Source organism: Rhipicephalus microplus, chromosome 8 (genome assembly GCF_043290135.1).
Source record: "Rhipicephalus microplus isolate Deutch F79 chromosome 8, USDA_Rmic, whole genome shotgun sequence".
NCBI lineage: Eukaryota > Metazoa > Arthropoda > Arachnida > Ixodida > Ixodidae > Rhipicephalus > Rhipicephalus microplus.
This window is the reverse complement of record NC_134707.1, coordinates 43,485,315-43,499,032: the sequence shown is the minus strand read 5'-3', so window position 1 is coordinate 43,499,032 and position 13,718 is coordinate 43,485,315. Positions and strand designations below refer to the sequence as shown.

Here is a 13,718-nt window from a genome sequence, read left to right as displayed (position 1 = left end):
TGCCTGCATAGCCGTCATTTGGTTCTATTGTCATCTGATGACAGTTTCTGAATTACTCAGTGGTGTCAGACGTGTGCACACGTTTTGCGCTGGCAGCTTGACTGGTTTTCAATACGCTGGACATGAACGGTCCTCTGAGACGGCCATTGAACTATCTGTATACACTGCAAAAGCGTTAGTTTTGTGACGGTCTCGGGTCTGCAGCGAACCTTCGGCCGCGACTACCAAGGAAGAAGATGTGCATGCTGCGTGCTCGACATAGTTCTAAACTCGAACGGTAAGTTACGCTACTGTTTTTTTTTACTCTTCCTTATCGTTGCTCGGGTGCTTGCAGGAATCGTTCAGCACTGTTTGTCGCGAGAAAGGTACAATATTAAAAAGCAAAGGGAAAGTGCAAGACATTACGCACGCATAGCAACGATGGGGGGTGCCTGACGTGCGTTTGAAGACTACTGCGAGAGCAGCACCTAAACGCTTCATACGGCCAGTTAATTGACACGTATGCGCGCTTTGTTAAGCATATTGTGCGCGATATGATTGTTTGCGATAAAGTACAAGCGCGGAGACATGCTTTCAGGGAATACTAAAGCGAAAGGTCTCGCTTATCGTGCCATCGTTTTGTCATGTGGGCAATAATACGAGGTTTCTTTTCGTTTTACTCTGTTCCCTCACTTTATTATTTGTGCTTATCCTCAGTGTGAACTTGTGCTCAACACTAGCATGTGGCGTAACCGCGCACCCCTCTTTTTGAGTGCGTACAGATGATGCAGATGTGAGCTACTCTGGACGTCCTTGTTCCGCCATTGAAATATTTGCATGAGTAAATTATTCTTATTATAAAAGCACCTTTACGAAAGTAGAGATCAACAGTGCACCGTCACACCTCGTTGTTTTGTCTTTCATGCAGACGTGGCTAAAAACATGAACTAGATAGCATGCACTGTTTTGCTGTTTTTTTGTGCCTTTAATCACTGAATTTATTTTATTTTTTGAAAAAAAAAGCTTACAGTAAAAGTAGTCGAGCAATAGTTTTCAGTATAACATTCTATCTGATGAGTGTTAATAACTGGGATTTAACGTACCGAAACCACCACATGATTGTGAGAGACGCTGCCGGACAGGGCTCGAAATATTTCGACCACCCAGTGTTCTCTAACGTTCGCTGACGACACACAGCACATGGGCCTCTATTATTCCGCCACCGTCGAAATCCAGACGAGATCAAACCCGTGACCTTCAGGTCAGCAGCCGAGTACCTTAACCACCTATCCACTGTCATGGACCAATCGCATGAATGTGCTTGGTGGCCACCAAAAGGACCCATTTTCAAAACCTGGTCCATCCTAGGCATTTTATTCTTATTTCGCCCGATAGTGGTTACGGACGTTAGCGGTGGTGGTGGACAACTACGACACCACTGTTGTGTTCTCATAACACTTTCATTGTAAAAAACCACCCGCAACTTTCCACGTGGGGAACTCGAGTGAATGCGTCGCAGAAAGCTGGGGTTATCACATGAATGTTTCATAATTTGGTATGGTTTAGAATGCCTACTTGTTATTTCGATTTATTATTCCTATTTATTAAATCAACGAGAAGCGTTACCTCCAACGTCCAGCAAAAGCCAAGTAAAGAGGCCCTTGAAGCTTAACTTGCGACCTTGTACCCACATATATCGAATCCCGGCTGCGGCAGCTGCATTTCCGATGGAGGCGGAAATGGTGTACTCACATTTGGTGTACCCGTGTGCTCAGATTTGGGTGCACGTTAAAGAACCCCAGGTGGTCGAAATTTTCGGAGCCCTCCACTACGGCGTCTCTCATAATCATAAGGTGGTTTTGGGACGTTAAACCCCACATATCAATCATCAGTACCCACACATACGGGGTGGCCAGTGAACGGTTGAGCAGCACGACCAGTGTTTTTTAATTATTTTTTTTACTAGCATACGCCGCCTGCATCGGCCTTGCCAAGCGAGGGGGAGGGGAGCGACAGTTTCGCAGGTGTCTTCCACGGCTGGCACGAGACGCGAGCATGCGCTTCTCTGCACCAGACGCGATAAGGGTGTGGACGGTGCCACAACCGACGCCGAAGCGCGGCAACGTGCGACTAACCCCCGTATTCACAAACGCTCCTCGACTCGACTTCCACCCTTCACTCAATAGAGTTGAGCACTGCGCCACTGCTCGGCTTAAACCGACGTGGCGCTACGCAAGAATCGCAGCAGATTATCGTGCTTATGTAGTGACTAGCCCTGCCTAGAGACGGCGCTCCCATCGGCTTTCTCAAGCGAAGGTGAAGCGTTGAGTGAACGGACGTTCTAGAATATGGGGTAAGAAATGCTCCGAATCTAAAAGCTGAAGGCAATATGGCAGTGAAAGGTACTTACGGTGGCCTCTCCTCTTCCGCTCCCAAGAACGTGTAGGGTTCTGCTTTGGCTGGAGGCTCCTCGGTGTCTTCATTTGATATACTGCTCGCATGCTGCATCTGCACAGCCCGAAGTATGTCTCAAATTTATGTTTATTTTTTACCCAGCATGAATACCTGTACTTGTTTATATGTCTTTACGGAAATCACTTGTGATTGCGCTTCAGATTTGTCGTCTTTTATATACCTTAAAGAACATATCGTTAAAAACAACTGCACAATCACCGCATTGACTTCTTCACTGTGTATTCTATTCACAAGATTTAAACAGGACATTGGTACCACGCTTCTGAAGTACATTTAGGAGTACTAGGGCGAGCCTTATTGATAACGTATAAATGGTTTATCAATAAGGTATAAGTATAGCCATTGATTATGGGAATGATCAAAATGATTAACATTACTTTCTAGAGGAATCATCGGATTACATTCTCGGGGTGACACAGTAAATCATCACCCACTCTTGCTTGTGTTCTTTTACTGAAAAATAAGCGTTGTATCAGTATGAAGGTAACCTTTTACAGAAAGTCAGGTTGTGATGTTGCTACAGGTGGGTTTATCCTACTGATGAGATGAACGTATTTTACAATTTCAGCAGTACAATTGTAAATGCGAAGTATTTGAACCAATATAGCTACTATACCTCAAATATGGCATCTTCGCAGAAGTTAACGAATGCCTCCAGTTTCTCTTTGTCGCCACCCTCGGTTACGATGCTATAGAAGAAGGCCCTTTTCGACTCCTGCGTGATGAAGGGAAAACAACAACATGACCATTCCAGCACGTAACGAAATTTAACAAACTTGTCTTTAAAATCAAGTATCATAAATTTTATGGCTCTTGAAATTTCGTTTCTTCATGCTAAGTAATTATTACAAGTTACACAATGTCCCGCCATCCTGTTAGCGCATGTGAGCAATTGAACTAATCACTGCCTCCTAGAAAGTATCTTTTAGGAGATAAAACAAATGTTACCAGTAGAACTCACATTTTGCTCAAGAATATGAAACAAGTAGTTACTGATCACCCCCGCGAAAAATTAACATCACCAGTGAAAAGTTACGAAAATGAGCTACGTGATTCAACATTTAGAAACCCAGCAAGCATAGTATGCATTGGTCATGCACTACTTGCCTTAATTTGAGGTTTCTCCCACTGATCAATTGTTGACTCCTTGATTTCAAAATATACCCTCTCAATTCTCTTGCTACCACCTGCACGTGAAATGAAAAAATAAAAGAATTACAAAACAAGTAGGTGCGTGCTTACAATGCCAAAACGAATATTTCAGCAGAGTCTAACAATTTTCGTGTTGCAAAAAGTGTGATGAGAAGAGAAGCATTGCTGCAAACACCACTAGATGATGGTGAAGTTCAACTGCATCTCTTGAACTTACCCATGATTTCAATGCGACCAAGGAACTGTTCAAAATAGTTGAGCACACTGCTAGCAGTTTCGAGGAAACGTTGTAACCTGAAACACAACGTACGTTGGTCAGTGTCAATGAAAATGTCTGCCAATTTTTTCTATATGTAAGGCATGTATGCACAGCATGCATTCAATTTAGGTGGTGTATTGTGAGAAGAGCATAATCTTAAGATGGACAGCATAGGGCATACGGAACTTGCGATATTCTAAAACCTGTGAATCGGAAGTTACTTTGTAAGCCTAGCATGGGGCTTAAGTATCTGTGCCTCCATAACACCTCGTCTGCCTTCTGTGCTCTACCAAAATTACTGCTTACAACTTGTCCCAAATGAAAGTTCTTGTATTCCTTACCGTGGATCATTTGGCATGTGTTCCGATAGATTTGTAAGCAGCACAGCCAAGTTGAAGCCTGAAACAGATTGCCTACATAAGCACCTTTATATATTTCTCAGCTAATTAACCATTCTAAGAAACAGGCAAATACTGAGAGTTTTTCTGTTACCTTAATTTAAGAGAGTTTCATGTTATATGCTTTTCTTCTGTCATCCACCAAGAAAGTCATATATTCGACATGTAGTCATTTTTTGTCTGAGCTATTGTAACGTAGACTTGGAAGATTCTGTTAAATACATTGTGCATGGTAAAGCGTCTTTATTACTTTGTCTCTATAATATTGTAGTCTGTAGATGTTAATTTATATTATGAACTCATTCTTAATGTGTATAACATAATACCATCTTCATCAAAATCATAAAGGTATACCTCCGCATGGGGTAAAGAAGCATCATTCAACCCTTCCAGTAGTAATACTATTATCAGAGACAAGCAATATAAGATGACTCAATTTATTGTAATAACTGCTCGCAGTATGCAAACAAGAGTACTCGAGCACTTCATATAGGCGCGAAATATAATCTTACCGATGTCCTTGGCTGGATTATGGAATCTTTCCGTGAATTCCCGGTAATCAATCAGGTCGTCCATGTTGGGTTCACAGCAGCTCATTAGGAAAGCAATTTCATCCCTAGAAAAGATGCAGCAACTTTGCAACGTGTCATCTACCAAAGCACCATTGCACCATCTTTCAAAAATCCTTCAGCTAAACTATTTATTCAACTCGCTACCAACGCCTAAGTAAGTGAAACAGAGGGTCAAGTAGGCCCTGTGTTTTGAAAAGATATTCAGAATGCACAATGGCATTACCGCATCAGCTCCAAGTTTCTGAAATGTTGAGCGACATGGAAAGAAACTTGGTAACTGCACTTGCTCCTAAGCAACATTTCACTCACGCTCCGCAGTACTTCCGAAATACTAACAGTGCCTACGCCATGCCCTGAAGCAATGGATTCCATCCTCTTGTTTCAAAATATACATACGGGTTGTAAATTTTCTGTTGCTCCATAGCTCTGCGGAAGTCCTTTGGTGTGATCCAACCTGTATTCTTGGAGTCAATCTCCTGCAACCAGGAGCCATACATGCATGAATACCCTCACAAGTTCTACACTTCGTTATTTCCCTACAACATTTTTGGGTACATGTCATACCTGGAATGAACTTGACGACGTGAGCTCCTTCAGCTTGAGGAACATGTCGAAGAACCTCAATATTAGCTGCAGGAAAGGTACAGAAAGCTTAGGCGTCAATGACAGTATCGTTTGAGAGATTTAATTGATCACCTAGAAATATTGAAGGGAACACTGAGGAGGAAGAGATATATTGAGAGACAGAATAAAAAATACTAATTCAAATGAGCGCTAAGGCAATCAGGAAGAGAAAAATGGCAAGAGAAATAAGGAGAACAATAAATAATGTTTGGAAGGCTGTGAATACGAGTAATGAAATCAAAAAAGCGTATGAAAACAATGTTCGGTCCTTTAAAGTAGTATTATCAATCAATATGTCAATGTACATTTCGTCTGTCCCCAGCTAAAACAGCAAACGAAGTTTTGTGCACTCGTTCACGTGTGCAAAAAATGATATGCCAAAACAAACTGTTTCTTGGTAAGCTAACTGTATTCAATAATTTATTGCACATGCATGCAGAATAGAGCAGCTCCGTAGCAATGAACACGTAATATAGTCATTAGGTTCTGTCTAGGGAATGTACACAGGTGGTGGCTTCGCAAAATGTGTGGTAGGCGGCCAGCTTCGAGAAACCACATAATTTGAACTGTGCTACAATGTTCGAGATTATCTTTGTTTTATTTTTGGCATTCAAGTTGCTAGAAATATACCTGCTAAGTTGTAACTTTGTATTAAATTCTCACATCTTATCATAGATTGTTGCTATGCAGAAACAAGAAAAATGAATAACAGCTCACCTCTACGTTTGAGGCTGATTCGACCAGTGTGTCCACCATTTGTTTTCCAATTGTACCATTCATAACGTTGCCTGTGTGTACAGCAGAAATGAATGATTTTTGTATCAACTTCCATGCACGTTGTACGTATAATCGCACATAACCTTACGCGTATGTTCACACGCATGCACATCGAATCGGCAATTAGGGCTGCACAACATATGTTTCATGGTCACCCAATGAAATTAGCTGAAACACCAGTCAGACATACCTACAAGGTCCATTGTCTATAAAATTTTACTCATTATCTCACATAAATATGGTACAAAGGATACTACAAGCACACAAGCACATCTAACTATGGTATACGAGCTGTCAACACTATTCTAGACAATCTTGCCCGAGGCGATAGAAAAATATGAAGAATCTAAACAACTGAAGACATTCAAACCTTTACAAGGCGCTACTTAGAAGGATCTCATGCTTCTTTTACGCCTGAAAAACTAGGGTCGAATGTTTCCAACTGATTACACTGCAATTATTCAAGAGGGCATTCGTGAAACACTGTGAAATGTTCACTGTAGGCGGAAATGGATAATAAAAGATGCAATATAACATCCTCAAAACAAAATTTTTACGTTTCTGCATAACGCTGACCTGAGCTGAACATTTCTTCTTGTTGAGAACAAAATTGTGTTTAAACTTGAAAACTGAAAGTCGAGCAGCTGCTTTCACTAAAAAATATAGAAAGCTAGGACCAAAATTTATTTCACAAGCATTATATTCTTTACAATCTTCTATCAAACTTAGATTAAGTCATTCTCAATAGTTTTTGGCAGTAGCTTTTACATACCTTCAAGCATACTGAGCATCATGATAACCATCTCCTGTTGCAGCTGCAGCAACTCATTGAGGAGGTCCAATTGACTTGAGTTCTAAAACGGAAAGGAAAAAGTTGCATACAGTGTGTGTTTCTACTGCCTATGCATGTGAATCTATGCTGTCGTATCTGAAGGTTATACACTAAAAATCACATCCTCTAAGCTGTGCATCCTACTCAGCAGAACAAACAATTGAAACTGTATGGGCTGATTGTTTAACTGCAATGTGTATTGTTGCCAATAGGAAACACGTGTACTTTAACCTAAACGTCCTTACAACCAAATTACGCGATGAACAATTTTATTAGAGTGATTATCAATGGAGTTAAAAATAACCGTTTTTGTAGCATCCCATTTATGGCTGGCCGCTTATGGGTTTGCTAAAACTCGCAGCGCATGGCGAAGCGACGTAGAACACCATAACTACGCCACGTAACCATCACACAGCATGGTGTGCTAGCTACCGGCCGTGGACTGTGCGATCAGTTCCAGCGACAATCTGATAATAAATCTAAACTCGGAGGCCGTGGCAGAACGCCTCAACACCATATAGTGTGAGACGCGGCTACGCAGTTTTCTGTCACTCCATGACGTGCTCTAAGTACCTATAGCTTTTTCGGTCGAGAGTACATCATCTGCATTTTCTCCGGCACTGAATTACTGCACCAGTTTTACCCTACATACTATATACACTTCAGGACACATTGCTTAGGAAACCGCGGATTGACGAACCACTGATACACAAGAGGTTCTGCTAGCATGCGGAAGATAGTAACACTCAACATAACGAGCTCAGCCTACAATATTGAGTGTGTTACCTTGGACAGCTTGTCTTGCATGTGAGCGAAGAGGAAAAGGAAGCCGCCCACGGCATCCCAGAGACGACTGTGAGCTAGCGCCTGCTGGTTCAATGAACATGGACCCTGTGCAAAGAGATGCAGAAAATTTTTACCATCACCGCAACGATTATATTGATTGATATCATCGCCCAGATATTTTTGTACATTGACGGAAGATGTCGTTTCCTAAAAGTCTTCAATTCACTCTCCATCTAATAATGTTGTTGTTACTCTCTATGACTAAAGCTTTCTAACCTCATTGGGCATTGCAGCAATCTGCGAAGTATATGACTCATTTTTATTATAAGGTGCACATCTTCAGTATACATGAATATATGAGGTGTACTTATCAGTACTATCATACGTGGCTTATTCAGAGCCACTCCAAGTATTCTTAACAAAACACATAAACCTACACAAAGCAATGAAAGTAACGAAGTAACAAATTAACAAAATATCTTGACTCAGTTAAAAAAACACCTGCTGGTGACATGCCGTGCGCAAAAAACTCAACTATACACCCCCCCAAAAAAATCAAGTAAAAATGGCGTCTTCTTGTTCCACAACAAGAATCGTCATCTATCTTGCGTTCCTTCCTCGCGCTATTACCACGCGCACCCGTTACATTCCAGTCACGAACGACATGCGCGTTCGTTATCAATGTTACTTAGCATTCTCGATAGTAAACTCGCCAGCACCGAGTTTTCAAAAAAGGAAGCGCACGCAAGCCTGCTGACGATTTTCGTTGTGGGACCAAAAGACACGCTTCTTTAGTGTAGCAGTGCTACTTGCGTTTCGATTAAGACTAAGATAACAAACTTCAAAAAGCACTGTTTGCCTTATACGGTAATGGTAAAAAGCCTGCCTTGTACTTGGACGAAATTGAATATTTTTCGGCTTTCCTTGTCGGTAGTAGCCCCAATTATTGGTCAAGCATTGCAGAGGCTATGCACTTTTTTGATTACAGTATCCCCCGAGAATATGGATCCATACCACACGTGGTGGACTTGTGCATGAATGCCGACCCAGTAAACACAGTAGAAAATTGACTCGTCTCCGCCCGAACTACAAATTACTTTAAACGAATGTGACTTTAGTACTATACTTAGAATTTTAAAAAAATCAACATTTATTCTTTAAGGCGTCCTTGTGTCATGCTTCTTTCTTAAAAAAAACATTTCAGGCTTTCTTTCAGCCTGTTTATAATTGCCTCATCAACTATTGCGTTCAGGTGCGGTCCGTGCAGTGAAGAAGGCTTTGTCCATTTAAGGATTTGTAAAAATAACACGTAAAAGGACCATGCTAGATATTAGCGAAGAAACTTTAAGCAATACATTACCCATAAAAATTTCAAACAAGGCTCGCCACCAAGGAGAACTGTAATTTTTATATACCTCCATTCTCTAGACAATTTCGCAAAAAAAATATCGCTGGCTTATTTACAGTTATACACAATGTCCGAGACTCCTAGTAGATGTATTTTTGTTCTCACCTGGATAAACTCAGTAAGAGTGTTGAAAACTTGTTTGGCAACCGTGATGGCACGACAGAAGTTGTCCTTGCCCTGTTGTTGACAAAATATGGCTCAAATTGTTCATTGTTGCGAGGTTTATTGCGACCAAAAAACATATGCCCGGACAGTATGATTTCCACTTACCGGTTGATCAATAATTTCTTTGCTTGAATAATGCCAATAGAAATCCATGATTGATTCCTAGCAGGGTCATAAAATGAAATATTACTTCTTCCCGAAAGTACAGCAATACCGAAGCAGAAATATTTTTCACCAGAGGGAGAGGGGTGAATTAGTATTTGCAGATAGGTGTATATCAGGTTAAGCCGTTTTACAAAGATGAATTTTTTGCCATGGTGGAAAAATTCGATGAATGAGAAACGAATCCAGCTGTAGCAATAAATGAAAGAAATATGGTTCCCTAAATGGCTATGTATTAAATATCTAAAATTCTGCATGTACACTTGAAGGAATAGAATGCTTACCTGCAGCCGGAGCAAGTAATCCACCGTGCTGATAACGACGTTAACAGTTGTCGTGTTTCCAGCTTGAGTCCTTAAGTAGTTCTGAAATTCTGGAAAATATAAATAACATTCAAAGTGGCGTGTGCGCGTTTAGTAGTTATTGAGACAGGAGGGGCAATGCTTTATTACTGCTGAACACTCTTGAGCTTTTGCTAAAGCCATTATTATAAGTAATTATAAGAACAGAAAGTTTAAGTAGTGGGTGAAATTTTGCTAAAGCACATTGGCGGGCTAGATGATTGGGGTTCGTTATACATATGGGTATAGCGCACCACGACAGGGACAAAAAATACACAGTCACACACGCACACACACACTTACACACACACTCACACACACACACACACAGCGCTATACCCATATGAATAGTATGCACTATGTGTGTGTGAGCGCTGTGTATGTGTCTCTCATATGTGTCTTCGTCGTGGTGTACGATACCGTATTAATTGGTAAACATTCACCATGAAAAAAAATAAGGTGTGCCACCGCAACAGAAGTGGAGAGTGGCGTTTACTTCGTCCCCCTGTGATTTAATGTTTGCACGCCTTATGCTCCTTTTTGGTGCATGTGTTAATGTAAAGTGACAGTGATCATGCAACTACCTGTTAAAGGCTATGTAAACGAGCTCTTCTATTTACACTTCTTTCCTTTATTCATATCGAGCACCTCGTTGTGACAGATTTCACGTGTTCACGTAGTACGCGAGCAAATATTAGTAAGCTGCCAGCTCGCCAAAAAATCACGTGCTACGTAACGACAAAAAGCCATAAAAATGTTCCACGCTTGTCGTAACGGATACAGGTGGTGCTGACTGACAATCGCATGTTTATATCCGCATATACGCCCTATATTGTAACCAAGAGATTACTGCCACCGTGGCTCAGTTGGTTCACCATCGTACGCGTTATTCGAAGGGAACAGATTGGCAACCTGCCGGTTGAGGGTTACCTTTTCGTCCGCTTTTCTTTCTTCTCAAATGTTTTACACTTACTACTAAGGACATCTCCTATGCTTTCCTTGAAGCCTATAGCTGTAAATTATGAATATTTACATTATGAGTATTCTCACTGCGTAGAACTGTTGACAACGTCAGCCAATACAGTCCCTGTTCTCTAGTTATAATTTGTGGGGGCAAAAGTAGGACCTCTAACAGACGGGCAACTCCCAAAAGTGTTTATCTATAGCATACAATCAATGAGAGCCAATATTTTCGTCATGCATTGATGCCTTTCATAGTAGTATCTGCGACTTTGTCTAAACTGTTCATAAATTCTGCTTTCACATTGCTGCCTTGAAGTTGCATTGCATATGGCTCATGAGGCCAGAGTAGGATAAAAAACTTTTGCATTTCTGACTTCTGCATTTCATTATGTTCCCTCTATACAAAACTTTGAGATTTTCTGCAACTTCATTATTGCGATATCAATTATATATACACCCTCAGCTGGCTCTTGCCGCCGGTTTCGATGTTGGAATCGCCGCCACTCACTGTGTGTAGTTGTATCAGTATATATGAAAGCGCAAGAAAGTAAAACAATCCAGAAAAACACTCCGGCGCGCAGAATCGAACGTAGGACCTCTGAATTGTGAGGCGTTCACCACTTAGCCACGAAGGAGCACCTCCTTCAACGTTCGAAGGATAAGATATTTATATCGATTGCTTACCGCTGGTGACGGGCATCTCGGGGAAAACTGTGGTGTTTTCAGCATTATCAGCAAGATGGCGCAATTATCGCACATCGCCACATCGTCGCGACGCACGGGCGCGCGATCTAATCTCCCACGCGTACTTTGCCTCATGGAGCAGGAGCAAGGCTGACCACACCCGTGCGCTTATCTCGCGGTGGGAACACACGTACGTCTTGGCTGGCCTCAGCGTTTCACTTGAACGATTCTGTTGTAGTTACCGGGCGCACAAAGGTTACTTGAGTCCTGGCTTAGTCTCCATTTGAGAAAAGGGCATATTTTTCAAACGCAGCACAGTAACAACTAAGATGCTTATTCGCGTTCATCTCTACCTGTAAGTACGTCTCGTGCGTCATTAGTGCGTGACAAATGCGGGGCAAGTTTTCATCTGCTTCCCATTCTGTGCGTAACCTTTCAATTCGTTGCTTCGTCTTCGCGACAAAGCTGTGACTTTTTATTATTTCCAGGATGCTTCAAAGTAGACAACACTACGCTCTAAAATCACTATGTCGTGTATTTGTTAACAAATACACGACATAGCGACAATACTACAATACAATACGAGGAACTGTCACTGTTAACAATACACGACAATGTCGTGTATTGTTAACAGTGACAGTTCCTCGTGTATTGAAATCAATAGCGAACCGCGATTAAATGGGAGAACCACAGTTCCTTCTTACCCAAGTTGTGGCCTTCACAGAGCAGTTGCAGGAAGCGGAACAGGGCACACGTGAAATCCGCATCGTGCATGTTCTTCTCGCCTGCTGTACCCTCTGCACCAACACCCAAGCCCTCCGCCTTTTGCGTGCGTTCGAAGGCGTCCAGGTCCAGCACGCTGAAACACGTAATTGTAAATAAAAAGACGGAAATACTTCCTCCGAACAAACTAATGGCACTCTAAATATACGTGTAAGTCAATTTGTAAAATACGCAGAGTGTCGTTCCTATGGAAGCTCATATTATTATTGCCCTACATGTTGAGAAATACCATTGTTTACCCAGAAGTGGTTTAAGAAAGGCGAAAACACTGACGCACGTGATTATATGCACAGAAGTAGAAGTTTGTTTCTGTATCTACCCGTTGTATCGACATAGCGTTGACAATAGATGATCTGAATGAAGAGATGAATTGAAGCCTCTTGCAAGTTTAACATGGTTATATCAACTTTCTTACAATGAAAAAATTCAGGCTGACTAATATCATCTTTCGTGAAACTTATCGAGAAGAAAAAAAAAACTTCAAGCAGCTTTGCAATGAGGTGCCAAGACTGTAGGGAGTTTGGAGTTGGGTGACCGTCCTTCTTTGTTTTTAGGTTTTTTTTTTCTTCGTCGCGTTTTCTTTTTTTGGTTTTTTTTTCATTGTTTTCTCTAATTTTTTATTGAGATGTATGTATTTTTCTGTTTTGTATATTTTCATCTTACCTGCTCTTTTCAATATTCTTCGCGCTTCCCCCCTTTTTCTCTCTTTATATTTCACGTTTTCTTCCTCTTTTTCCCATTTTTATTTCCCTCTGTGTTTCTCATTTTTATTACTTTTTTAGTTTTCTCCATTTTATACAATGTTTTCTTGCTGTCTGTTTGCTTCTTTCTCTGTGTTGTTCATTCGGCCTTTGCTAAGCTTTATTCTTTCCTGCTCTCCATTTTCCTCACGATCACTTTATATTTCTCTCTTTTTTTCAAATTCTTTGTTCACTCGCCTATTCACTTACTTCCTCAGTAACTCTATATATCACCCAATCCACGTTTAACTAGTAATATACATTTCTCTCTTTGTGTTACTTTTTATCTCTATATTTTACATTCTTTCCTGGTATGCTTTACTCTGTTCTCTCCTCATCACCCTCGAATCTCCCCTCTTCACCCTCTCTTGCATTTCAAACCTTCTTGCTATACTGTAACTTGCTACGCTGGACTCTGCTAGCGTGCCTCGATCGTGAAGTGGATAAGATGTTCGCATTAACCCGTGAAAACAAGTGCTTCGATTGAGCCTGGTGAGGTATATTGTTTGCAAAACATTTCTCTGATATTTTTATCCTGCCTTTTTGATTGTTTTTCTAGGTCTCTCTCTCTCTCTTTATCTCTTTCGTTCTGTGTTTGTTCTGTCAGCTCTCTGATTT

The 13,718-nt window shown here is 41.2% G+C and overlaps 1 protein-coding gene across 1 annotated transcript in view; it reads right to left on the bottom strand.

The window, feature by feature from the left end:
• The window catches only part of RyR (Ryanodine receptor), a 285,153-nt gene that overhangs the window by 23,927 nt on the left and 247,508 nt on the right, over positions 1 to 13,718 (bottom strand). Inside the window, exons 96-110 of the mRNA XM_075871638.1 lie at positions 12,282 to 12,436; positions 9,874 to 9,962; positions 9,533 to 9,589; positions 9,368 to 9,439; positions 7,855 to 7,959; positions 7,009 to 7,090; positions 6,177 to 6,247; positions 5,400 to 5,465; positions 5,232 to 5,311; positions 4,776 to 4,879; positions 4,207 to 4,264; positions 3,824 to 3,900; positions 3,562 to 3,641; positions 3,071 to 3,169; positions 2,390 to 2,487 (exon numbers count right to left, since the gene is read on the bottom strand). Of these exons, the coding sequence (XP_075727753.1) occupies positions 2,390 to 2,487; positions 3,071 to 3,169; positions 3,562 to 3,641; positions 3,824 to 3,900; positions 4,207 to 4,264; positions 4,776 to 4,879; positions 5,232 to 5,311; positions 5,400 to 5,465; positions 6,177 to 6,247; positions 7,009 to 7,090; positions 7,855 to 7,959; positions 9,368 to 9,439; positions 9,533 to 9,589; positions 9,874 to 9,962; positions 12,282 to 12,436 (1,293 nt within the window). The remainder of the gene's footprint in view (positions 1 to 2,389; positions 2,488 to 3,070; positions 3,170 to 3,561; positions 3,642 to 3,823; positions 3,901 to 4,206; positions 4,265 to 4,775; positions 4,880 to 5,231; positions 5,312 to 5,399; positions 5,466 to 6,176; positions 6,248 to 7,008; positions 7,091 to 7,854; positions 7,960 to 9,367; positions 9,440 to 9,532; positions 9,590 to 9,873; positions 9,963 to 12,281; positions 12,437 to 13,718) is intronic.